Source organism: Rattus rattus, chromosome 3 (assembly GCF_011064425.1).
Source record: "Rattus rattus isolate New Zealand chromosome 3, Rrattus_CSIRO_v1, whole genome shotgun sequence".
NCBI classification, from domain to species: Eukaryota; Metazoa; Chordata; class Mammalia; order Rodentia; family Muridae; genus Rattus; species Rattus rattus.
The window spans coordinates 15,415,119-15,441,251 of record NC_046156.1 but is presented as its reverse complement, the minus strand read 5'-3'; the positions used below and the strand labels follow the sequence as shown (position 1 = coordinate 15,441,251).

At 41.3% G+C, this 26,133-nt stretch overlaps 1 protein-coding gene across 1 annotated transcript in view; it reads left to right on the top strand.

The window, feature by feature from the left end:
* The window catches only part of Col24a1 (collagen type XXIV alpha 1 chain), a 255,521-nt gene that overhangs the window by 139,751 nt on the left and 89,637 nt on the right, over positions 1-26,133 (top strand). Inside the window, 12 exon segments of the mRNA XM_032897221.1 lie at positions 587-640; positions 1,859-1,912; positions 3,780-3,833; positions 8,673-8,726; positions 8,955-8,999; positions 9,103-9,147; positions 13,726-13,779; positions 20,566-20,619; positions 23,171-23,224; positions 23,593-23,646; positions 24,866-24,919; positions 25,310-25,417. Coding sequence (XP_032753112.1) covers positions 587-640; positions 1,859-1,912; positions 3,780-3,833; positions 8,673-8,726; positions 8,955-8,999; positions 9,103-9,147; positions 13,726-13,779; positions 20,566-20,619; positions 23,171-23,224; positions 23,593-23,646; positions 24,866-24,919; positions 25,310-25,417 — 684 coding nt within the window.

The following is a 26,133-nucleotide window of genomic DNA, read 5'->3' as shown; positions in this document are numbered from 1 at the left end:
ATAATATAATACAAGTTTTTAATATATGCTTATTGATATTTAATATAACAAGGTACAGAAATAATTCCATTGTTTGGTTATGATTTAATGAGCTAAGACTTGGACAATATGAGGAATTTTAACATGACTACATTACTCCTAACTTTCCATTGAACCTGATTCCTACGACCCACCAGAATGAGATCTGAGGGTCTTCACTGAGGCCCACAGTCCAAGGAAGTAATTTCTTCCATTGTTCTAGAGATTAGCTCCTTTTCCAATTTGCTTGATGTTTTCGGGAACTTAGTACTCTGCAGTCTCTTGATGTGACTCATTAGAATTCTCACTTATAAAACTAAATTTATCAGGCTACGTGCTTTTTAGAAGATCTTGTCTACCCATAATTTTTATCTTCACTTCAGTAAGACTGTGAACAAGAGAACTTTATTGTATTAGGAGATTGGCAGCCGTGGGGGTAAAATGCAAACTCTGTGAGCTTCAGAGGTGTAGTTGTGCATGTAAGCTATCATTGTGGTGCCCTTTGTACTTTTAGCTCGACCATCACTAAATAACTCAGTGTTGCCTTCTCTCCTTCTTGTTTCACAAGGGAGAACGTGGAAGTCCAGGCCCACTTGGTCCCCAGGGGGAAAAAGGTGTCATGGTAAGAACTCAAGGATCTAAACACCCTGTTTCCAGCACACCCAATAACAAAGCTAAGGCCTTCAGTGGTTAGACTCACACTGACTGGAATTTAAGTGAAAATGTTATTTTAGAATACATTTCCATTGAACTTTTCTTCTTAGCTGTTTTATATCCTAGAATGATGTTGTATGGTACCAAATCCACGAAAGAGCATAAAAATAAACTGCTTTAGTAAAAAAATATTCTACAGTTTTGGTAGAATAATTAAATGGCGATACATGAGCCACACTGGATTAAAAAGAAAATTCAACTGAAAATCTGTATGTTCTCATGCAAATAATGTTTATATTGCATATGTTCTCAACTACTCTCTAGTAGTAAACTGGGTTTTGGCCATGAGGTAGGTCTTTTGGCCATGAGGTAGGTCTTTGGCAGATAAGAGTTTTAGTACCAAAATTTTGTCTTATCCTTTTATATTCTCAAGATAATGACAACTGGTAAGTTTTATCTGGTTGTATTTTTAGTTTTTTGAATAGTTTTTAAGCATTACAGGAAATTTAAAGGATGATCAGTATCAAGTTTTGAGCACCCCCTTTCAGAAAATATAGAATAAAGGTAGCATGCAACACTACCGACAAGCTCATTCCATCTTTTGCTCTGCATTTTTAGTTTCTACATTTTCAGAAGATCACCACCAGATTTTATTTTTAGCAATCTCTAGTGGGGGGCAGGTAGTAGACCTAACTTACTCATAAACCAATTGAATTCAGCAATCTTTCCCTTAGAAGACATCTTCAGAATTGGTGTTAGCACCATATTATATGTGTTCTACATATTGTAGGGTATGTACATGTTGTATGTAAAAGCTTATGGATTAATTGCATCCACCTTCCTTAATCATGGGGTTCCCCAACCTCTTTGAAGAGTTCATAAGTCATAATGTGTATCATCGCAGAGCATAGTCCACACATAAGATATCATCTCCTAGAGAGAGGAAATGAAGATGACCCCGAGGTCTTGTAACACATGGTGCCACCTAGTGACTTTCCTTTTAAAGCAAAAGCCTAATAATTGACATGCAGCGTCTATGGAAACACATCTTTAATTTCTATGATCCTACTCTACAACCTTTCCTTTGTCAAACTGTTGTTTTTGCTACCATTTGTGTTTTACTGTGTTTTTTTTTCTTAAAGGAAATGATTAATTATATGCTTTTCACATTTTATTTCAATCACAGGGCTACCCAGGTCCTCCTGGGGCTCCAGGACCCATAGGCCCAATTGGATTACCTGTAAGTATAGGACAGACTTGTGACCCTTTTTTGAATGTCCACTTTAATTTAAATTCATTGCTTTGTTGTGCCATCTCATGTAAAATCAGTCATATGTAAGGTCTCTCCCAAACCATGTGGACATTCTGAAATATTTCTTGGTATCTTGAGTTTCCCTACTCCTACTATGTATAGTAACCAATTTCAGTTCTCTGGCCTGAACTAAAAAGAAAAAAATTAATCCTCCTTTTGTAAGAAAATAGAATCGGTATCCAAAATAGAGCTTAGAGCCAAGGAATTAACAAAACACAAGCAGATACTTTAAAATGTTTTTCTTAAATTTCACAAATACTCTCAAACAAACAGTTAAAATTCATAGGAAATGTGCCTTTGATAAGTAAAACTTGAGCTCTGAATATATCCCATCTGTTGTTTTCAGAAAGATAATTAAATCTTGCCCCTAAAGAGAAAACATTCGCTTGTCAAGGTTTGACAGTTATTTCAGACATGAATTTGAAGAAGGTCAGCCTCTGTGGTGTCGGGGCAGAATTTCTCTTCACAGAAATTGTTTATATTATGTCTCATGGAGCGCCCATTCTGTAAAGGAAGCTGATTTCCTGGTATATTCATAAATGTAATGTTGACTTCTAAAACAAAAGAGACCAGAACATAGTTGTCCATCTCTTCACTCATGGAAAAGAATCAGTTAACTTGAGACCCTAAAATTTGGTCCGTTTTTATCTATATAAAGTTTATAACCAAACCAAAGACAAGGGTTGTTAAATTAAAATCTCAGTGCTGGGATCAGAATTCCTTGTTATGCGTGTGTGGTCAGGGAAGCCCCACAGGCAGCAAAACAACATAGGGCCTTGCCACTGTCATTACTCACAGTGACAAAAAAGGAAAAGACCTGGGACCTGAAGACGCCATGCGCTTTGGCTGCAGGACCCAGATCATCAATCTCAAAGTCCCTGCTGGCTCTCATAGTGTGAAGGTGTGCATTAGCCATGGTGACAGGAATCAAAGGTCTTAACCAAGGTTAGCCTTGGCATGGAACATTACCAACCTACCCGGCAAGCTGTATCCACTGGTGATAGAGTGTTGTCAAGGTTATAGGGGGACCAATTGCTTTCTGACTGCATTTGAGGGCTGCTGTCAGGAGAGGTTTAATGTCTGGTATGGTAAACCTGTGAAGACAACATGCCCTTTTGAGGGACCTACTTTGTTGTTTGACTAAATGATCTTATGGTCAAGAATTGCCTTCTGTACATATTCATATGTAGCCATAACTTTGTGCTACAAAGTTACTCTAGTAACTCTTTATAGGAGACTAATACATCATAAAACTTGACTTTAAAGTAGCAACCTAATTTTCATTTTTGATACATTAATTTAAAATATTTCTGATACTTTCACGGGTTCAGAAAATATACAAAATTGATACATGGGCTTATATCCGATATATTCAATAATAGCAAAGAAATTGTAACAGTAATAGCCATTGCTTCTTTGATGGAGCAGGGATGTTAGACTGGTTTAACTGCTTAAAAGGATCTCTCCCTCCTCATTTCCTTTGTGCATTCCTCCTGAACACTGTTTGTCTGGTGAATATTAATTCACTTCACCCATAAAAGGCATTTATCCAAAGAGTGAAATATTTTTAAAGCAAACACTGGGAAGGGACACATGGCATTGATTTATTAAAATTTATTTGTAGGGAAACAACACATGATATTGATTAATGAAGATGTATTTGTAGGGAGAAAAATAAATTTCATTTTTAAAACTCCATCGATTAAAGTAAACGTCACATAAGAAAGGTATAGATGCTATTCTAGTAACAGTGTTATGAATTTGACATCTGAGTTTTTAAATTTTCAACATGTAGGGTCTTGTTGGAGCAAGAGGCGCACCCGGGAGCCCAGGTCCTAAAGGACAAAGAGTAAGTAACAAAAAAGAATGTTAACCTCAAAAACTCACCTCCGATTGTTATGTTTCACAGTCTAGAATCATGCTTCCATGCTGGATTTTTGCTGTTTTTATTTTGTTAAATGAACTACCTTTAGCAATTGAAATATAACTAATAATACAACTAGTATAACTAGGTACTATAGTTACATAACTAATATTTATAAAATGTTATAAAATGCTTACAGAAGCATAATTAATATAAAGTATAAAATCACACTCATTTTAACTTTCACTGATATTGCAATATCATATATTTTTCCTTATACCCTGTCTCTCTTTTCATCCTGTAGGGACATTATAAATGTGAATATCTTTAAATAAATTACATTCCTATTGAAACATATTTATAGACCATGAAAAATGATAACAAAATAAAACAGTAAGAAATAAGATAAATAGACATGAGATGAGCTAGTGCTTATCAATTGTAGATCAAAGGGGTTTCAGTCATTATCTAGTTATTAATGTGCGCAGAAAAATGTGCGAAGAGTGTTTATCCACCAAGTTGTCTCTTAAACATGGACACTTCTTATAAAAGCATCACCACTTACATGCCTGTCACACATGCTTTATGTCTTGTTTAATCCTCGGAGCCACCGTGTATCACAGATATAACCAAGTAAATGTAACTGGGGCCCGAGGATTATGATCCTTAGCGAAAGAGCAATGTCGCTCCCTGTATTCAAGCCCATAGATCTTACTCCAGCCAGTGGTTATCGGATGCCGCACGGAACATTAAGCCATACTTCTCCTCATCTGAGCGGGTGGCTTTGAGAGAAGCACTTCATGCACTGCCCTTCATTTGCCTTGAGTTTTAGAGCTGTTGGAGACTTTTTAAAATTCTAAAGCCTGGTCTCTAACTAACAAAGACTTTTAAAAATCAAAAAACCAGACCAGTAGAGATGAAAGCGTTGTGGTTTCCCAGTCGTGAGGTTGAGCAAGAGTCCTGTGGACTCCCAGTCGGAGAGCAGCTTTGATTTTACGTCTCGTGTGAGGACTGAAGAGAGACCTTTGTCTTTATTATTATTTATTTTATGAAAAACTGTTTTCCTTCCTGGCTTTCAGATTGACCATCTACAAACATCGGTGATAGTTGATCCATTTTAGCATAAATAAGTTTAAAACTGAGAGAGAAGGGATCTGGACTCTGAGAGTCGTTTGCTGCTTGTCGCTGGCCGGGGCTCGGGTCTTGGTGAGGTCAGACATGTTTATTCAGTCCAGCATGAGTCACAGTGAGGAAGCCGGACAGCCTGTGGCAGGTGGATCAAAACAAAAACTTATCCCAACCTTTTGTTAGTTAAATCATTTAGGTCTAAGTGACTCTCAAGCAAATCCACGTCCCTAACCATGGTACAGGCCGGACCACTTGAATGATCTCGTAAATCCCATTGCAAGTTCATTCGCTGTGCAGTGTTCTAACTTCGCTGTGACCACAAATAGCTCTCCTGAAGTGTCACGCTGACCTCAGCTCTCACATCCACAAGACTTTCCACCATGTTCCAGATATGATTTCCTGACTCTTTCCAAATAGAGCTGTGCAATTTTAAACCATGTCCCTCAGAAATTTCTACAAAGGGAAACTTCGTTAGGGGAGGAGGGTGTCTTTCTTCACTAGCAGAATATTATTAATGGTAGACTCCACACAGAAAGACACCTAACTGAACGGGGATGGAAAGATGGCTTATTTGTTAAGAACACTTGCTGCTCAGTCAGAGCTAGAGTTGTGCTGCCAGGACCTTGTCGAGTAGCTCACAACCGCCTGTAACTGCAGCTCCAGGAGGTCCAGTGTTCTCTTGTGGCCTCCACAGGCATTGGCTGGACACACACACACACACAAACACACACACACACACACAAACACACACACACAACACACAAAACACACAAATACAAACACACATACAAATACAAACACACACACAAACACACACACAAACACACACACAAACACACACACACACACACAAACACAAACACACACACACAAACACAAACACACACACACACAAACACACACACACAAACACACACAAACACACACAAACACACACGAACACACACACACACTATTAATCTGGCCTATTTGAGGTAAGTTGGAAAGGTGTCTGGCTTCAATGTCTTGGGTCCATCCTCTGGTGCAATCACAAAAGCTAAGGGGATCAATCCTCTGGCACACCTGCCACTACTTTGTGTGACAGGGCCCTGAAGGGAGACTCTACTCTTAGGTACATACATTCTGAGCCCACGCAGAATGGTCTGAGGCTTGTTCACTTAACCTATTTGGTCTAGGATTTATATTGTTCTCCATTAGTCATACAAATGCATGAATGGTAGGACCCTTCCTGAGAGGTTCTGCCTACTGACGACCCACTGTATGTCGACACAGCATAATTTCTTACACTTTATATGACATTTAACTAGTAACCCGGAAGATGCTATATCAACTACCCTCAGCTTTCACACCACAGTAGGCTTTCCCATTTTGTGGCTTATGGTCTTAAAACTGGGAAATACTATGGGATACTAAAATCTACCAAGGGGACGGAAAATCAAAGCAGGACACAATACCAATGTCTAAAAAGCAAGGCAAAGCTAAGAGCATCATGAAGATTATGCTAACTTGCAGTGGGACAACTGTATGTTCATGCCATTTACCTAACTGCGAAGATCCACAAGATGAGTATTAAAAGGTGGTCCTAAATATATTAATTTATCATATAAATGCTCCTTCTACTTACACATTTCTCATCCTAACCTTTCTCTAGCTGCATGTTGAGCTGGAGCACAGCTAAGCAAAGAGCAGTTACTTGATATACTACAACTCCTTCACGCAGTTCATAAAGTCCTTTCCTTTGTACAGACGATATAAGCTGACAGATTCACTCCATCCCGGATGATGGAGGCTAGGCCTGCCGGGCAGGTAGGAGTCGGCACAACCAGAGCCACTGCCGTTCACATGCACAGCTGACACTTGCAGTGTTGCTGATAAAAGGACCCTTTGACACCTGCCAATATTTCCCTCTGTGCCCAGCTGCCCCACAGGAGGAATGAGATGAGCAGAGCAGGCCTCACCTACTCACAGGGGCGGGAACTAAGTCCTTGATCACAAGCTCCCTTGAAAGCCCACACTCTGTCTTTAGAGCATTGGTGTAGAGGGGCAGGCAGCTGGCAAATTTGGTATTGAGACCAAGACTGAGATGGACAAGACCATGCTCCTGAAGACTGGGATGGGGTAGAGGGATAACTATGTTAGAAACATGCGACAATTTAGGGGTTTCTCTCTAACAGTGACACCCATATGGTGATAAGCACTGCAAGCTGGTCCCTTGAGGGGCTGCAGTTGTGTGAATGATCACTGTGACTCCTAAGACAAAATAAAGCTCAGGACAAGGCCTAAGAGGATTAGACATTCAGTGTTACAGTAGGCACATAATTCTGCATACTGTTTAAAAGGAAGTATCTCCTGGATCTCTCAGTTCCGGGTAAAAGCATGCTACGGAAACAGAAAAATCAGACTTTTTTGTATGGTGTTAGGAATGTCAAAACTGGCTGTGTTGAGCTGGGAGAGGGAAGGTAGTCACATTAAGGCCATAAGGCCAAAGTTGCCATGTGAGGGCTTGAGAGCTCTGTTCAAAGGAAGGCTGGTACTGTCTGTGCTCCAGACAAGAGTGAGCTAATGAGCTTGAGGCATAACCTGGCAGTGTGGTAGGTTTCCCTCAGGAGGCAGACTTAAGTCAGGAATCCAGTCCAGAGAGGCCTGCTAGAGCGAACAGCTTCCATAAGGGAATTCTGGACCTCGGCACTGGAACCAACACTGGGGCCCCTCCACCTCAGCCCTGACAGGGCCTCGAGATTGTGTAATTGCTCTGTGTACAAACCAGCTGCCTATCGGTCACCCACGTATTTAAATGTGAATCCCAGTCTTGCTTTCTTAGCACTTCCCTACATGCAGCCGATAGCCTGGTCAGGCTAAGTCTCCTCTCTCCACTCTTTCCACGCAGGCCCTCTGTCTGCTTCTACTCAGAATCCATGGGGCCGACTTCACACATCCAAGTGGCATCTCCATTCCTGGGACAAATGTACCAGGTCTGCCTCTATGTGGACTTCTCCTCTTGGTCCTTTGCACAACCACCTCTCCTTAGAACTATTTTTCGCTTTCTGTAAGATCACAGCAATGGATTAAGTATTAAATAACCTTGTGGTCCATATTGAAGAAGCTCACGATTACATGTCCACACAGCGATAGTCATCTCTCTTCCAAAGTAGGTGTCCATGCAGAGGGTTTAGAATTGAAGTCTGTTACAAAGCCCTTCGAGATATGTACGCTTTGGAAAGACGTATCTCAGTAGAAGAAGTTGGCTCTTCTCTGCAGGTAATCCTTGAGTGGATACCGAGCAGATTTGCCCACAAGTGTCCCTCTGTACCTGTTCTGAGCCCCTGCCATCTCCCAGTAAGTGCGCCCAGTGGGCACATCGAAAGTGCAGTGCCCTGAGCATTCATGTTCTAAAAATGCAGAGAGAGAACGATTCCAAAATAATGACACTTAAGAAGACCGCCTAGGCAAACAACCCAGGCTCTTTTAAGTTAACTTAGAGTCATTTTAAGAATAAAATCCCACAGGACTACTGATTAAAAATAATGAGAAAATAATCAACTCATGTTAGAAACACCTCAGCAGCTGTGAGAGCTAATTCTGTACTCATCAAACTTACTCTGTGGCATAAATCCTTTAAAACGTGGACTTGATTATTATCTGCTTTTAAGGGGAGCATTTCAAATGAACAATGGGATATTTTCCTTCTACCCATAGGGACCCAGAGGACCAGATGGCCTCGCAGGGGATCAAGGTGGACATGGTGCCAAGGTACTTCCTGATTCTCCATTTCATGTGCAGTTAAATGTGGCAGGGCCATTGTGTCCTATATATCTAAATATTGATGTGTTTCCTTCTACCCCATAGTCTTTAATACACGCCAGCCTTGTTTTCTTTTTACTATTCAGCTGTGTATTAGATACCTTGTTGTCTGTGTAGTACCGTTAAGACCATGGGTCAAATTCTGACCAATCCATGTGATCTTGATATTTTTGTCAGGGTGAAAAAGGAAACCAAGGGAAAAGAGGGCTTCCTGGTCGTACCGTGAGTAGCAAACCACGTCTCCTTAAGCACAGACATTTTGATGTTCTCCCTTGTGCTTTCTGAGGAGGGCTGTATGACCTGAGCGTTTTTCTCTCATGTGTAGGGTAAGACTGGAAGCCCTGGGAAGAGGGGAGTTCAAGGAAAACCAGTAAGTTTTTGTCTTTAATGTGTTCTTGTTATTAATAATTGAGCTGATATGACAGTTGTAACCCCACTCTCATCATGATTAATGTTTCTCTAGAACTCCTTTCGAAATGAAATGATGTGTAATGTGTAACTGTAGTAAGATGTGACAAAAATCGTACAAGAAGCTTCCAGAACCTCTGTCGTCACTTCCTCCTAACTCACCTCAGGCGCTGTTTTGTCTTTTGCGGTGCAGAGTCACATGCATCTTGCTCTCTTGTTATAGTGCTGTAAGAGTCGTCAGTGTTTTATAATGCTAGACGTTTTCCTATCATCTAGCATCTTACCAGAATTGTATTTTCCTCTGAGCATCAAGAATTTCTGTGGCCGTCACCATGAAAGAGTAGAGAAATATTGACAAGGTGCATATACAAACGTTCACGTATGATAATTACACAAATGACCACTCAGCTTACACATATAAGTATTTTTAATTGTTTTCATTCTGAATCATGATGTTAGCGACACTTTGGTTTGCCATATAAATATATCGTTTGGCTTAAATCTAAATAATTTGAAAAATTCGATGAATTCAATGGATTACAGCTGAGGAGTCAGAAAAGGCCAGGGCGTGGGGGTTTCGGCTGGTGGTGGTTGTCACCTATGACAGTGTTTGCTCGTTCCTGTTTGAAATCTGCTGCCCCCTGCCTGTTGTCTTTCCTTATAGCAATGTATTTGAGAGCAGTCAGATCTAAACTGCCAGAGATCTGAAAGAAAGTAAATGACTGTCCTGAAAAAAGAGGTGTGTTTAGCCTGGTGCGTTAACCGAAGGCGTTCTCAGAGAACGCCTGTGTGTCTTCGTAATCATCGCGTTTCGGTCACTAGTCAGGGTTAGCCAGGCTTCTGCAGATTCTGACCACGGCCGTATTGCAGGCAAGGCTGAGCTCAACTCTATTCCTTTAATTTTTTTTTTTTTTAAATGAGGCTCACAGAAATAGAATCACTCATTATGTGTACTTCTGACCTCTCTTAGAATTTTATCTTCATTTTCTGCTTAGACAAATGGGGAATCTCCTTGATCCCATGAGAGGGACCAGGATCACTTTGCAACTGCCTTAGAGCACGCAAGTCCTGTGGGCTCTGGAAGGGCACAGCTGCCTTAAAAGATGTCACAGCTGGGACAGGAAGTGAGGAGCTCGAGATAACTGCTGAGGCTTTTGAGATCTTTGCCGCTTTGACTCCCCCTTAAGTGAAATGAAATTTTAGGGAGGCAGGGAACATTTCTCTGGGAAAACCAAATAACCCCAAAGATTCCCATTATCTTCCAGAGTAACCTTACAGCCCCTAGTCCTTTAGAAGGTGTCACAAAGGTCTGCAGCACAAAGGCATACTAGGTAGAGATCGGACAGCTTCTCTTGCATGCTCCGGAAAAACAGCCCAACCTTGCTCTGGTAGGCTAGCTATCCACAGCATATTCTATTCCCCCTTGAAATGAAGAGTTAATAACATCTGTGAAATCATCCACCTTCTCTAAATCCCCCCCACACACACTCACACACATATTCACACACTCACACACACTCTTATTCCTTCTCCCTCCCTTTCCCCTCCTCCTCCTTTTTCTCTTTTTCCGTAGAGATTGACCCAGGGCCTGAGTGATTGCTCTATCCCTGATCTATTTTAACCCCAAGAGCCCAGACTGTCAGAGCTACCAAAGCAAGTATTAAGTGAATCGAACAATACACACGGTACTTGGATAATCCTGACAACCAGGAAGTGTTCTTGTCTATGGACCGACACTCTTCCCATCCACCTGTAGATCTGATCCAAAAGTCAAAATCAGAGAGACCACAATCCAATGGCTTTGTGGAGTCACGGAGCCTGGGAGGCTGTATTTGATTTTCTAACCATGAAAACTATAACATTTCATACACTGTCAAGTTTTTGATGAGAGCATCCTTCCAGTGGATGCCAGGTGTGTATCGATCTCTCTGATCCGGTTTGTCTCTCTTTCGCCCTTTAATTCTTTCTAATGTTCCTTCACATAACTCGACATCCTATTATAACTTTGCTTAATTTTGACTATGTTTTCTCCGAGTAGCACTGTCTTGGAAATGGCTTCGTTTATTGTGAGCATCCATCTTGCTAGCCGTCCCAGGCTTGCAGTTTGCCTGCTGTCTTCTTCTCACCAATTTTCTTTACGCCCAGCTGATCCTGTTACTTAACTTGAACATATCCCAATTGGATCTTGTATTTGGTTTGATAATCTCTAACTTTTAATTAGAGTATTTGGTCCATTTCTGTTTACTCTAATTCCCATGACTGGACTTAGGTCCACAATTTTATGCTTTGCTTTGTTGTTTTATAGACAGGGCCTTCTGTCTATAAATTATATTTTAAGTTACCTGTTGGCGTTTGATTTGCACTCCTCATTATTGACTTAAATAGTTATTCTAGGTCAGGATCAGTAAACTTTTTCCATAAAATGCCAGCAAGGGAGCATTTATGTTGCAGAGTATGTATGTAAAAATGTACAGCCCATGGGACAATTTATTGACATGCTGTCTTTATGCCGTGGTTACTTTACATATTATATCCACATGCATTACGAAACTTCATTGTAAGCAAAGCTTTTGTCTGAATATTAATAGGATTCCATTTGCTTTGATATAAGTTAGTTGTGTGCTTTGAGCCTGGTGTGTGGAGATTGGCTCTCTATCCATCTTCTCGTTAGCCATTTCTAGTGATCTTCATTCCTTCTTGAGGGTTTGAATGGCCAAACACCATCATTTCCCAGAAGTCTATAACACATCTTCTAAGTCCTTTTAGGAGAGTCTGCTAATGGTCAATTATCCTTTGAATTGTAAAATATTTCTTCACCTTTAATCCTGAAGGCAATTTTCAGTCCATATAAAACCCTAGGTGTCATTCAGCACCATAAAGAGGCCATTGTGAGAGAAGGGCCTTCAGGGGAAAATCTTCCTATATTTCTGTCATTATCCCCTGTGTAGAGTGATGCATGTCTTGTCTTGAGTTAGACGTCGTTGGTCAGACAACACTGGTTCTTCCACCTATTTTTATGTTTCAACTTTGGATAAATTAATTAACCTTTTTGAGCATCCGCTTATCTACATTTAAAAATGAAGATCTGAGTGGGGGGAATGGAAGAGATGGGTCAGGGGTTCTGAGCACACATCCTGCCCTTCCAGAGGATCCGAGTTCGACTACAGGCACCCACACAAGGAGGCTCACGACTTTCTGTGATTCAGCTCAGAGGGATCAGATGCCCTCTACTAGTCTCCACAAGTACCTGCATATTCAAGTTACACATGCACGTGAGTGCGCACACACACACACACACACACACACACACACACGATGATGATGATGATGGTGATGGTGATGATGTGATGATGATGATGATGATGATGATGACAAAAAGAGGAAAAATGAATCTTTCATGGCTATAAATAACCACAACGGCCTTTGTTATTCTTGTGGTCATTTGTTCCCATAATTCCTGAGTTGAAGCCATGAAGCAGTCAGCTCTGCCACGGAGTCATATATCATTAATATCATTAATAACATCTGAAAAGCCTTAAGCAGAATTTCTACTTTAGGCCAATTTGTGCTTTTTTCTCTTAATCCCCAATAAAAATTGAGAACATGGAAATTGAGTCCTTGCTTTGCAAAATGACCTCTGTGCAGAATCCACAGCGTTGATGGAAATACTAAGTTGGTTCTGTGTCCAAACATGCCTGACAGAGCAAACTGAGCAGACACCACTCAAAGGCCTTCACTTCCATCACTCACTTCGGTTAGCACAGCAGGCAGAGCAAGGCCTCCGTATTGATCCTGTCTATTGATTTAGGAGCCTGGAGTGAATGAAGAACCTGGGATTTTCAGAGCAGAGCTTAACCACAATTCGGAAATGAATGTACTTTTAAAACAGAAAAAGGACAGTTTTGTTTCTGCTTATGTAGAACCAAAATATACCCCATCAATTCCATGTCTAACATATGCCCAAAGTAATGGAAACCCATGACTCAGATATGGCACACCCATGCTCACAGTAGAATGTTGACAATAGCTGAATGCTAGAGTAACCTGTGAACTCTGACAGATGAATGAACAAAATGTTGTTTACCCATCCATGGGAATATTCTCCCAGCTTTGAAAGGCTTCTTTGACACAGGCTACAAGGAAGAACCCTGCTGACATTCTACCCAGTAAATAAGGCAGACACACAAGAGAACGGGTAGCCTACGATCTCACTTACGACAATTACCTAGACAGTCAAATTCATGCAGACAGACGTAGTTACATGGAAAATGGCAGCAGGAATAAGAAAATTATTGTCAGGGTTTCAACTGGGAAGATGAAAAGGTTCTGGAGATAGGTGGTGCCCATGGTTGATAAACATTGTGGATCTATTTAATGCTAAAGGATTACATTCTTAATAGTGCTCATGGTAAATTTTATGTACAAAAAGAAAAAACGAGAAACATGTAGAAAAGGCCCACAAGCAAAGGCAGGTATGTAAACTAGCTAAAACGTTTCTGGATGTGCTGCTTTTCTACAAATCTCTCATTTGTTTGTCAAGGGCTTACAAGGACTCCCCGGCAGCTCAGGAGACATGGGGCCTGCTGGAGAACCAGTAAGTTTCTTTGTGTCCTTCTAATTGTGGCTTTCCTGTGAGGTCCGTTTACTTTCTGTGACTGTGTCTGCAGTGCTGAAGGTGGCTTGCTTTGGACAGTACTGACCCTATATAGCAAGACAAAGTCTACAGAATGGGTGTTTACTGCATCAGTTCTGCAGGATACCTACAAACAAACAGGCATGCATACAGACAGACTGACATTCATAAATACATGTGTGTATGTGTGCATCTGTGTGTGTGCATGCATGTGTGTGTGCATGCATGTGTGCGTGTGTCAATGCATGCACATGTGTGAATGCGTGCACATGTGTATGTGTATGTGTGTGTGCATGTGTGTTATTATAGTTTTGTTGTTTTTGTGGTTCCATGTATTCAAATTTGGTGCTCTTCTCTGTGGCTGTTAAAAGGGCCATATTTCTGTTTTTAAAAAAAGAAAACTTTTAGTGACACTCAGAAATGCTCTTTCCGGGTGGCCTGCCGTTCTTATAATTAGTACATTGCCACACACAGTCAGCGGCTCTAATGAGAGCCATGTAGTGAAGCCAGGCTTTGTATCTGATTGGCTTAAACATGTACGTATGATAGAAAAGCTGTTATGTCAACAGTGCAAAGGACATGTGCCACGATTCCATAGCTGTGATTCAGTTCTGGAGCTTCAGTGGAAAGTGCGCTGTGCAAAGGGAGAACTCAAGGCGCATTCCTTCCTCGCAGCTTAACCCTTACTGCCAGTGAGATCATTCTTTAGGGTAGCCGTGTCAGATGTCAGATGCCGTAATGTGCTTCTGAGATCCGTAACACAATACAATCTTTTCAGCCACCGGGTTGATATCATCGCCAGTTGACACAAGGTTTGCAGATGGCCTTTGAGTAATTAAGTCAGCTGGTAACAAGCGGAAAAGTTTACCGAACAGTAAAAGGTTCACACTTAACCTATGGCATAAGCTCATGGAACAATAGGGCTCCCCATGCGTGTAAGCCTTGCCCGATACCCATCTAAGGTGTGGCGTGAACTTTGCAAGCCTCTGGTTTGCTTTCTGTTGTGTGCCTCAACCTGCTTCTCACTGAAGTTTATTTGACCTGAAATAGTACAGTGCAGCTTTGCACAGCTTAGTTAATTCTCAGAAAACCCCACGAGCCAGAGACCATTTCTTTACCTTTGCGTTCTCTTTTCCTGGGACAATGCCCAGCAAACTCCATTGGCTCAATGTGCGTTGGTTAAACTGAATAAACAAAGATTCAGGTACCCAAAGCTGTCATGGACACAGTAAGTAACACTGGACTGTGGAACGGGCATGAAGACCAATGGGATTTTATTAGATAAGTGTGTCCGTCGAGCCATGGTCACAGTGGAGACAAAAATCTCAGGATTTAAATAAGACTTAATACTTTATATTGATACAAGAAAACACTTCTTAGTAAAATGACTTAATAGTGCTTAAAATGTCAATGTGAAGGTCCCAGGTCACAGAACTGGCAAATGACATATAAACCAATTTATGATGGATTAATAGATTTCGTGTCATATCTTCGAACTAATGCTTCAATCAGAGAAATGAATGAAATTGGTAAAATAAGCACAAAGATGAAATGTATTTTGAATTTCAACAATAATGTAATCAGAACTGCAAGCTTTGTAGAGCCAAAATTCCAAACATTTTTCTCCACGATTAGGGCAAGCATTGCTATTAAATGGTAACCATTGAATCGGATTCAGTCAACAATTACTCGCTCAGAATCTGCTCTCAGCGGTTAATGGCAAGCATGAAGTTTCCAGTCTAGTGATAGAATGAGTTACTGACTAAGTAATTACACATAAAAATAGATGATTATGAACTGAGAAATCCAGAAAAGTCAGTCAGAACTCAGTCCCCCTGGGGGAGCAGTTCAGCGCTCAGTGGCAGTCTATGGGTGCTCAAAACCCTTGTATAAAATGGAATAGTGCCCTCTCATCACCTATTCATTTCTCCTGGGTACTTTAATCATCTCTGGGCTATCTATAATGCTTAATAAAATAGAAACCCATGTAAATAATGGCTATAGTATACTGTTTAAGGAACACCGTTGAGGAGAAAAACGTGCAGGTACACGTTTCATGTAGACGTTTTCAAAGATTTTTTTCTTTCTTCTCTTTTCTGTATTTGATTAAATCCAGGAGTACAGAACAGATAGAGGAGACTATGTAGGAATTCAGACTTAGAGGATCTATGATAAATAAGCTGTCAAGAAAGCTTCCATGAGCAGAACAATGTGGTCTGACAGGAAAGTTCTAGTTGTTTGAGCCAAAATGAGGAGAATTTGTTCCAGAACTAGAGGACAGGCAACATGGCTATGACAGTTGGACAGAAAGCAGGTACAACACAGGAACAGAAAGGAACATACTGACCACACACACACGGCTCTATGGCCCCCATCCCAAAGGATTTGTACATTTATCTTATGGAGTAGGGGGAGGGAACAGTGATCAGATTATTGTCTTAGAAATATTATCGAACAGCATAGATGGAGGAGTTGAGAACCAAGATCCAAGTAAGATGCAGCCAAAAGTCTGATAAGCAGACAAGAAAGAAGGGAGAGAAAGATTCTAAAGGTATTTTAAAGAGCAGTGGGAGAGACCGAGCCAGTTTGCGAGCATCATGCCCGAGTGTCTGGTTCTTGCATTGAATATCGCTTATTGGAGCAGGAAGACAATTGAAAGCCTGGGCTGGAGAACTGGTGATTACACGCTGAGTAAGGCCTATGAGGTGCCCTTGAGAAATATTACATTGTCTAGTGGATTCAGACCAGAGGAACGCACTAAAGTGATAAGTATGAGACTTGGGCTGGAGCTGGCTCAGAAGCTAAGAGCACTTGCTGTTCTTGAAGAAGACCCACGTTTTCTTCCCAGAAACCAGAAACCGTGTGGTGGTCTGCAACCACCTGTAACTCCCGCTGCAGGGCATCTCATGCCCTCTTCTGGCTTCAGTGGGCACCAGATAGACATCTGGTTCATGTATATACATGTGAGCAAACACTCACAAACATGTGGACATCGTTGCCTGGAGACAGCAGAGATGAGAGAGAAGAAAATGTCTTTCAAAAGACATAATAGGATCAGCAAGATGGCTAAGTGCCTAGCTTGCTAAACCTGGCCACCTCAGTCTGATCCCGGGGAAATTCATAGTAGAAGGAGAGGGAGGAGAAATCACTCCTGTGTGTTACTGTCTGACCTCCATCTGTGCTTTGTGACAAGCCACACACACACACACACACACACACACACACACACACACACACTACAATAAGTAAACAAATATAAAAGTATAATGAGAGTCAAGCTCACTCTCAGTGGGTGTTCCTTTTATTCTACGGAATAGGATAATACGCCAAAGACCGTGAGCTTGAAGGATGGGCTCTGTAGACAGAATAGTCTGAGGAAGTCAGAAACAAAGAGCAAAGGAGACCTGGGAGCTTCCAACTCAATGTCACTGTAAAGAGAGGCAGACGGTCACAGAGATGTCTGGGTACCGCTGGTGGTGCTGGTGGTTAAAGCTGGAGGAACACCAGCATGGGCCGAAGGAACCTGGCTTGTCTGGAGATTTGCATTCCTGCTCCACTGCTCGGAGACCTTCTGTTTGGTTCCTTGCTGTCCTTCTTCAGCATTTGCATTTCACTCTCTGTTCTGTTGGGTCTTGATCCCACACAGTGACCTTCTCCAAAGACTTTTGTAGTCGTTGAAGGCTGAAGCTAAGTTTTACCATTTTCAATGTTGGTAGAAAAGAACAGGAACACCAAACATAAGGGCTAAAATAAATGAGGGGACGCAAACACATAAATTGGAAGTTTCAGACTTACCTCAGTATGCAGGAATGAATGTAAGAGGCAGGCTATAGCTGGCGATCCCGCCACTGTTTTACAGATCGAGTGTCCCTAAAACAGCCACATTGTGAGACTCATTCAAGCCGTGACCATGGCAATGTGGGGCAGCCAAGACAAAGACCACGTGACTCACAAACCCCCGAGTACTAGCTGACCCTCCAAGGAAAGTTTAGTGCCCATTAACAGTGTGACCTCGTCGGGTTGTTCAGATCCTCTCTTGTTCTCTGTAGGCTTTGCTTAATCCCATGGTGGTGAGCGAGTGTGGGACAAGGACTATTGCAAATGCCATGCAAATGCCCAGGAACTGGGACATTTCACATAAAGTACATTTCTAATACATGCCTGGAGATAAACCAAACCGTCATTCAGTAACAGAATGCACATCCTTTTGGAACATGCATAAAACATGTGGCAAGATAAACCATAATACAGGCTAAAATGTGCATCTTAACCAATTTCAGATAATAAACATAATAATAAACATAATATAATGTCTGCTTATAGACCATAGCAGAATTAAGTTAAAAACCAAAACTAGAAACACGGTAAAAAAAAAAATCCTCAAAATTTCAAGATATTGAAAAACACACTTCTATAATAATATACTGATAATAATGAAACTTCCTGCTGGCAACATGGCCTAGCAGGTAGAGGGGCACCAGATTAAAGACCTTAGTTCAGTCCCTGGAGCCCAGAATGGAAGGAGAGAACCAACTTCTAATTGTTCTCTAGCCTCTACACTGTGCTGCACATATACCTATAACACACGCAAATGTACACATGTACACACATGCACACGCACGACAACATAGTGCTAGGACTCAGGAGAAAAAATCAATATCGTGGCTAAATTATAGTAGAAGTACCGCCTGAAAAATTGTGAATTCAAAGGAAATTTCCAACATAAATTTTAAAGGGGCAGGAGAGATGGAGCAGGTCCCTTGCCCTTCCAGAGGACCTGAGTTAACTCCCAAGGTCCACAATGCAGCTCACGACTGTCTGCAGCTCCAGACCCAGGAAATCCAATATCCTCACAGAGACATGCGTACAGGCAAAACACCAGTGCGTGTAAAATAGAAGTTAAAGAATTGTTCTTCTTATTTTAAAAAGAAATATTAGAAAGAAAAAAATGGTTTCAAATAGTCTAAACTTCCACTTAGAAAGGAGAGAAGATTGAATATAGAGTAAGCATGATAAAGTGCATAGTAGATATAAAAGCCAAAAACTAATTCAAAATATCAACTAACGCAAAAGCAGATAAAATTTCTCAATCTTTGGGCAAAGTAATCAAGAGACTAGTAAGAAAACACAAACTACTTATATCAGAAATTAGAGAGAAGCCATCTCTGCTGGTCGCACATACATTAAAAGGATGAATAGCTCCTATGTCCACAAACTCTGTAACTTAGTCATTAGCCAGCTACTTAAAAGATTATTTTAACAGAGCTCACTTAAAGACGGATCATTTGCATATGTCTATGTGGGTTAACCATTTAACTTAATAATCAATAACTTCACAAAGCAGAAAGCGCAGCCCTGGTGATCTCCTTGACCAAGTCTACCAAACATTTAGCAAGCACATGGCAGGAATTCTGTATAGCTTGAGATGGGGAGCTTCTTCCTAACTCACTCCAAGAGGCCAGAATTACCTCAGGGTCAAAACCAGACACATATGTTACAGGAATAGGAAAGCACAGACCAATCTCACTCGGGAACATGAGTACAAAATCCCCAGCGGAATATTAGATCAATCCAACACCATTGCTTGTACATCATAACCAAGTAGGATTTACTCCAGGTATGCAGGGAAGTTTAACATTCAAAAATCTATGTAATCCATCAACTTAATAGTCTAAAGAAAAAAATACAGTGTCATAAATACATCCAGAAAAATTATTCAACAAATTCCTATATCCACTCATGCTAAAAAATAAAATACAGACCCTCAACAAACTTGGAATAGGAGAGAAATCCCTAAGACTTGTGAAGAAAAACCTTATGAGAAAATAACCTTAAAGCCATAAAAGTGGATATAGTTCCTTACATTCATGCAACATAATATTATTTGGCAAACAAAAATAGTAAAGAGCCATCAAATTAAAATATTTATAGACGAACCACAAGTGCATGATGCTGAATGAGGGAAGCCAAACTGAAAAGCTGTACACTAAAGCATTCTGGGAAAGGCAAGACTATAGAAACGGAGGGGGAAAATACATATTTTTTCCTTTAAAATATTTTGTTTGTCATGTCTTTGCCAGGGTTCTTAAGAAGATATATGACTGTCATGCATATTAAATAAGGCACATTGTGAAAACCGTTAGCACATGTTCTAGTTCCATTCTGTAACTGTGGTAGGGTATTCTGACCAAAATCATCATAGGGAAGAAAGGGTACATTTCAGCTTATAGACTGCAGTCTATCACTGAGGGAAGTCAGGGCAGGACCTGGAAGCAGAAACCATGGAGGCATGCTGTTTGCCATCTCCATTGCAGCTTTACGCTCAGCCTGCTTTCTTATAAACCTTTGGACCACCTGCCTAGGGAATGGTGTCGCCCACAGTGGTCCGAGCTCTCCCACATCAACTAATGATCAAGCCTTCCACAAATACACCCACAGCTAAAACTATCTAGAACAGTGCAATATTTGGTAATCATTAGGTCTTTGATAAATGTTTGGTAAATGGATGAGTGAATTGGGGAATAAAACTGTCACAGTACCCTTTGCTCTATAGCTATTTTGAGTACAAGCCTAGTTTAGCGTCATTCATGAAGCAACACAGATGAATCAACCAAAGTTAAAATTTTCTTTATACAAAGAGCAAAATAACAGGCCAGTCAGATACTATTAATTAAAACGAAGTTGAGACATGCTGTTCATTAGAAGAGTAAACTTTGATTCTAATATTTTCAATTTATTTGCATATAGGGGCCGAGAGGACTGCCTGGTGATGCTGGACTTCCTGGAGAGATGGGTGTGGAGGTAACATTTTGTGATTCATTCAAAATTTTGCATCAATGTGTTTTATAAAACAAGGTGAATTGAATAGTTAATGTCCAGAGGAACGATTTTATAGCATTTTCTTTTATGTTTTGAAAATAAAACCTGAAATTACATAAAAGGAAGAACTAATCAATCAATGTGTGGAGGTAATTTCACACACACACACAAAGTTCTCCTCTAAGAATCAGTTCACTGAAACAATGGAACAAGATGTGAATGAAGATTTCCCTTCACTGGTGACAGCTGACTTGATAGCTCTTTGCTCTAAGAGGTGACATCCTTTAGAGAATGGGGAATTCTGACATCGCTCTATTTACTCTACCATTTGGAATAATAAACCACGTCTGTTATAATTATGAAATTCAACCACTTCATTTCTATCTCTGACTTTAGTAGTAAAAACATACATTCCCCCACTTCCCTGGCATCTACCTACCTGTCTGTCTGTCTGTCTGTCTGTCTACTATCTCTATCTCTATATCCTTTCCCAGATTCATGTGAAACCACCCTTCCACCTCTTCTGCTTTGCTGACTGGATACTAATGTCACCATAAAAGCTGTAACTCATACCTCTCTTCTTTAAGCACCTGTTGACATCTTGATGGCCTTTGATGTGTCTCTCCACCTAGGTAGCCCATAACCATCTCATGTGCAAACTCTGTGCACCCCTGTTCTTCTTTTTCTATCTACAAAGCCCATTATTTTCCTGTTCTTCCATTTTCGTGAGCAGAAAAGGTCTCATGATGCTCAACACACTAAGGTCTGACCAAAAGGTAGCACTTATGACCACCAGTACTGTGCCACACCCCAAGCCTGAAGAAGCCACACTGAAATCACACCTCACACCTTGAATTTTTAAGAGAGTAGATAAGAGTCTGTGGTGATAAGAATGTGAAAGGCCCTTGGAGATCTGAGGAAAATACAGAGGCTTCACAGTGGTTGGAGGGCAGCAGAAAAGAGAGCACCATTAGCAAATAACAGATGAGATGGGCCTCTTGCTGTGGCAGAGTGACCGAGGTCCCCCACTGTGATGACACTTGACCGCTGAGGCGTGCTTGGTCCACTAGAAGCATTTGCATGTTCTGCTGCTTCTATAGGTCAGCACAGTTTCTTGAGGCAGGTATAGTTATCTCCCTCATTTTACAGAGGAAGAAACTGAGGCATGAAACTACCAAAGAGCACTAGATCGTATCAATATCAATCTAGATCCAGACCCAGGTACTTGGCCTCCACATTCTCAGTTATAGAAATAAACACCAAGGAATCCAAACACAAAAGTCTGGTTTCCTCTTATGGTGGGAGCAGAGTTTTATTATCTGCCCATCTTGTCCATTGTGTGTGCACTTCTTGTCTTCATTTTATTTTGAAAAACAGTAAATGTGGATTGCAGTGGTTTATAAAAAAGAAAAACTGAACCCCTACCATCTAAAACACTATTAAATTATGCAATCATTATTTTAATCTTTAATGATTATAAAAGGAGTCTCATCTATGCATTAAAAATATTGCAGAATTTCTGAAAGGAAATTTAAAGCAAAGTAGAGGAGAAGTTGGGGGTTAAAGAAAGCACCCAGCTCCACTCCCAGCGGTAGAGCTGTTGGAAGTTGTTAGCTGCAGAGAGAAAGTGAGAATTTCCTGGAAGATGATAGCCGTTGATTAGTTGACCGCTCACCTGTAGAAGACCACATATTCAAAAATATCTGGGCTGAACTAATTGGTCTTGAAGGATTCTTTTACTAAATGACACAAAATTGGACAGGCAGGGGACATGAATCAGGGGAGATTTGGGAGAGATGGCAATGATTTGATGGCACATATACAAAGTTCTCAAGGAGTTAACAAGAGTTAATAAAAGGAATGGAAGAATGGAGCGAATAAAGACTGGGAAGGGGTACACAGCACACAGGAGACACAAACAAAACACAACGAAGCTCCACTTACGCTTCTGGGAGACGGAAGGAATACAGCAGCAGCTGCTGGAGCCTGGGACCTTGGAAGAGCCAAAGAGTGCAAGAAAGTGTGTTTTCAAGGACAAAATAAATCTCCCAGCAACACTAGACTCACCGTGAAAACAGACCAGAAAAATAGTTCAGTACATCGACGTTCTGGTGTGACAACTTTATCCTTCATTTATTTGGTGTGTTTTATTTTAAAAGTATGAAAAAAAATTCATTGATCCTAAGGAAGTTGGTTTCGATGGGGGCACAGGACGAAGGGACGTGATGGATAAAGAGAAAGATTCTTAAGTGGGAAACTGGAGGCCGCAGGAAGTAGATTATTCCATATCGTCTAGGGTCTCAATGATGAAAGTTTGGGGGAAAATAGTCTTAATTGTTCTTGTTTCAAGCAAAGCTGTTTCTGATATTCGACGATTAAGGAATCCTAGAATGTATGTGTCTTATGCATTAAAGTTTTTGTGGCGGCAGCTCAAACCCTCTTCTGCATACAGACTCACCTTTGAGCTGAAGCTCAAACTACCTTCTTCCGGGTTGGTACAGCCCTCGTAACTCGTCAAATCATCCTCTTTTAGGGACCTCCGGGCACTGAGGGCGACTCTGGCCTGCAAGGTGAACCAGGTGCTAAGGTAACCAACCTTTCTAAAGTGTAAGCGGGAGGGGTATCTCTAACTTAACACCCATACTTGCCCCAGATTGACCAACCCTGGAGGTGGGGCAAGGTGGAGACCGTGTCTCACTGTGGAGCCTGGGCTGTGCTGGAACTCACTATGTAGAGCAGGCTGGCCTGAAGCTCAAAGAGAGCCACCATGTCCAAGTGCTGGGAGTAAAGGTGTGAGCCACCATGCCCGGTGACAAACGCCATCTTGAAGGCTGATAAAGGCTGATTGTCAGGAGAGCAGAACGTGCTTACGATGCTGGCTCTTATGATCTGCACTCTGTGGTCAGAAGAGCAGCTTGAGTGAAGGAAAGCTTAGCCTTCCCGTTGTCTCTTCAGGGAGATGTTGGACCAACCGGCGGCGAGGGAGCCACTGGGGAGCCAGGGCCGCGAGTGAGTACCTACAGTACCAAGCTCAACGCACTGACCCGCGCTCAAACCGTAACCACCCTGATCGCACCCAAAAGTAGTGTAATGAGCCTTTCAAACGCACTGTGAAATGTTTCCTGACCTTACAAACTACACACTGAACCCCGTTTACATTCTAAGTTAGGCATTTGGAATGCTAAGTGGCTTTTCTCAAAACCAGGTGTGCTCTAAGGAGCTTTGCCAAAAACTCACGGCCACGTGGTTATTACTGGGCGATGCATGAGGGATACAAATAAATGATCAACATTCAGGGCATCGTCTAACCTAACGGACAGATGAGAGCTTGAAATGTAATCTGTGTCTAAAAACCATCCCAGGACCCTCTGAAGCTGATGAGAAGCAAGGAAGAGTTTATGAATAGTTATAACTTGATAGACCAGAAAAGTTGTAATGAGATAGACCGGCTTTAAGCCACGGTAAATTAGCCTTTTTTTCCCCCTAAAATAACAATGTACAAGATAATTTTTCACTAAGAGGATAAAGTATGAAGATTTTTTTTTGCATCTGGTTTGTTGTTTTGTGTTTTCCTTTTATGGGCTGGGGATTAGAAATCACCTTAAGACAAGGATCATAAATGAGAGTGATGGGGTCTGTTAATTAGTACTAGTTAACCCACTTTAACTTAATTACAAAGAGAGCAACACTGCCTTAATGGCTTCATAAGCTATGGTCTCTGCTTTTGCAAGTTCTGTATCTAAAAGGCAGCTTGTGGGTGTGCCTTGGCCATAGTCCTCGCCTCTCTGAAGAGAGAAAGTCCAGAAACTGGAAGTCTAGTAAAGGCTCACGAGTGAGTTTGGTTGCATTAACCCACGTAAGTTCACTATAGCAAGGAGCTGCGTTTCTTACCATGGCAGTGTTTACATTCCCTGGTCTCAGAGGCACGGTCTAGCTAGATTAATTTCCACTCTCCAGATGAATGTGTTACCTTTAATTATCTACACTAATATGCATTAGTGTTCTAGAAGCACACTGCATCTGAATTTGCAACTGCGACGATCTTAGGCATTGCGGGAGCTCCTCCAGGAACCTTCAATCATGTTTGTTACACTGCCAAGTCCTCTTTACAGATCATGTTAAAGGAGAAACTAGCTACTTCCTACACCTACTAGGTGCAAACTGCAAAGCAAGATCAATGAGATGACCAAAGTCTTAATCTGACTTTGTCTGCTACAAAATAAAATAGGGAGAAGCAGGAGCTCCTGGAGAAGAAGGTCTCCAAGGAAAAGATGGATTAAAGGTAAACTGTATGTATGTATGTATGTATGTATGTATGCATGTATGTATGTATGCATGTATGTATTTTTGAGATGATGTTTTGTATCCTAGGCTAGTCTTAAACTAACAATATATCCCGAGAATGACTGAAACTTTGGGCCCTCCTGCATCTACCTCTTAAATTCTGGGGTTACGGATTTTATTCAGTGCCACAGGTCAACCCCAAGGCATCGTATACACTATCATACTAGCAACTGAGCTATGTCCTAGCCCTAAACCATAATTTTAAGTAGAATATTTAAAATATCAGGCTTAATTACTTTTGTGTGTCAAATAAAAATATACTTCGTACATGACATATTTATTTCACTACATTTTTAAGAGTAAACGAACATCTTTCCTTGGGTTCCAGGGAGCTCCAGGAGGAGGCGGACTTCCTGGAGAGGACGGAGAAAAAGGAGAGATGGGCTTACCAGGAACAGCAGGGCCGGTGGGGAGACCAGGTCAGATGGGCCCTCCAGTAAGTACTGCTGGTTCACTTAACTCGTGCTACCTATAAGTAAACACACACACACATGCACTACACACACATGCACACATATGTGCACATGTTTACACACACATATACATCACACACACGCATACCCATGTGCACACACACATGCACATGCACCATACACACATGCACACACACAAATACACCAAAAACACATGCACACCTATGTGTACACACACAGGCACACACACAGACACACACACACACACACACACACACACACACAGAGGCACACACAGGAGTCAGGCATGGGCCCAGGCGCTGGCATGCACAATTTGACCTTCTTTTATGTGTGCGTGGTAACTGGAGATGTTGAACTGAGTCTTGACTGGGTGATAAAGCCAGACCGTGAGTCCTCCTCAGATGCAAAGGGGGAAGTCACCTTTTCATAAACTGTTGAACTTCTGTCCTAAGGCTTTTGCTGAGGAAACTCTTCTGCTGTCTCAGACTTCATTTGTGTAAATATTCTGCTTCTTTTATCGTGAATCCCATATTCTTCTAGGATAGCACCCTAGCCCCCAGATGAAGATTCTTTGTAAGCATGGTTCAGTGCCAATACCCGCTCCTGAATTACAAAGGAAATTTAAAACGTCAGTGAACAAAAGTTTTCACCTCCAGGCAAATGTGAGCTGTAGATAAGTGAGAGCAGTTTCTCTGTCTAAACTCTCAGGAATGTGTGA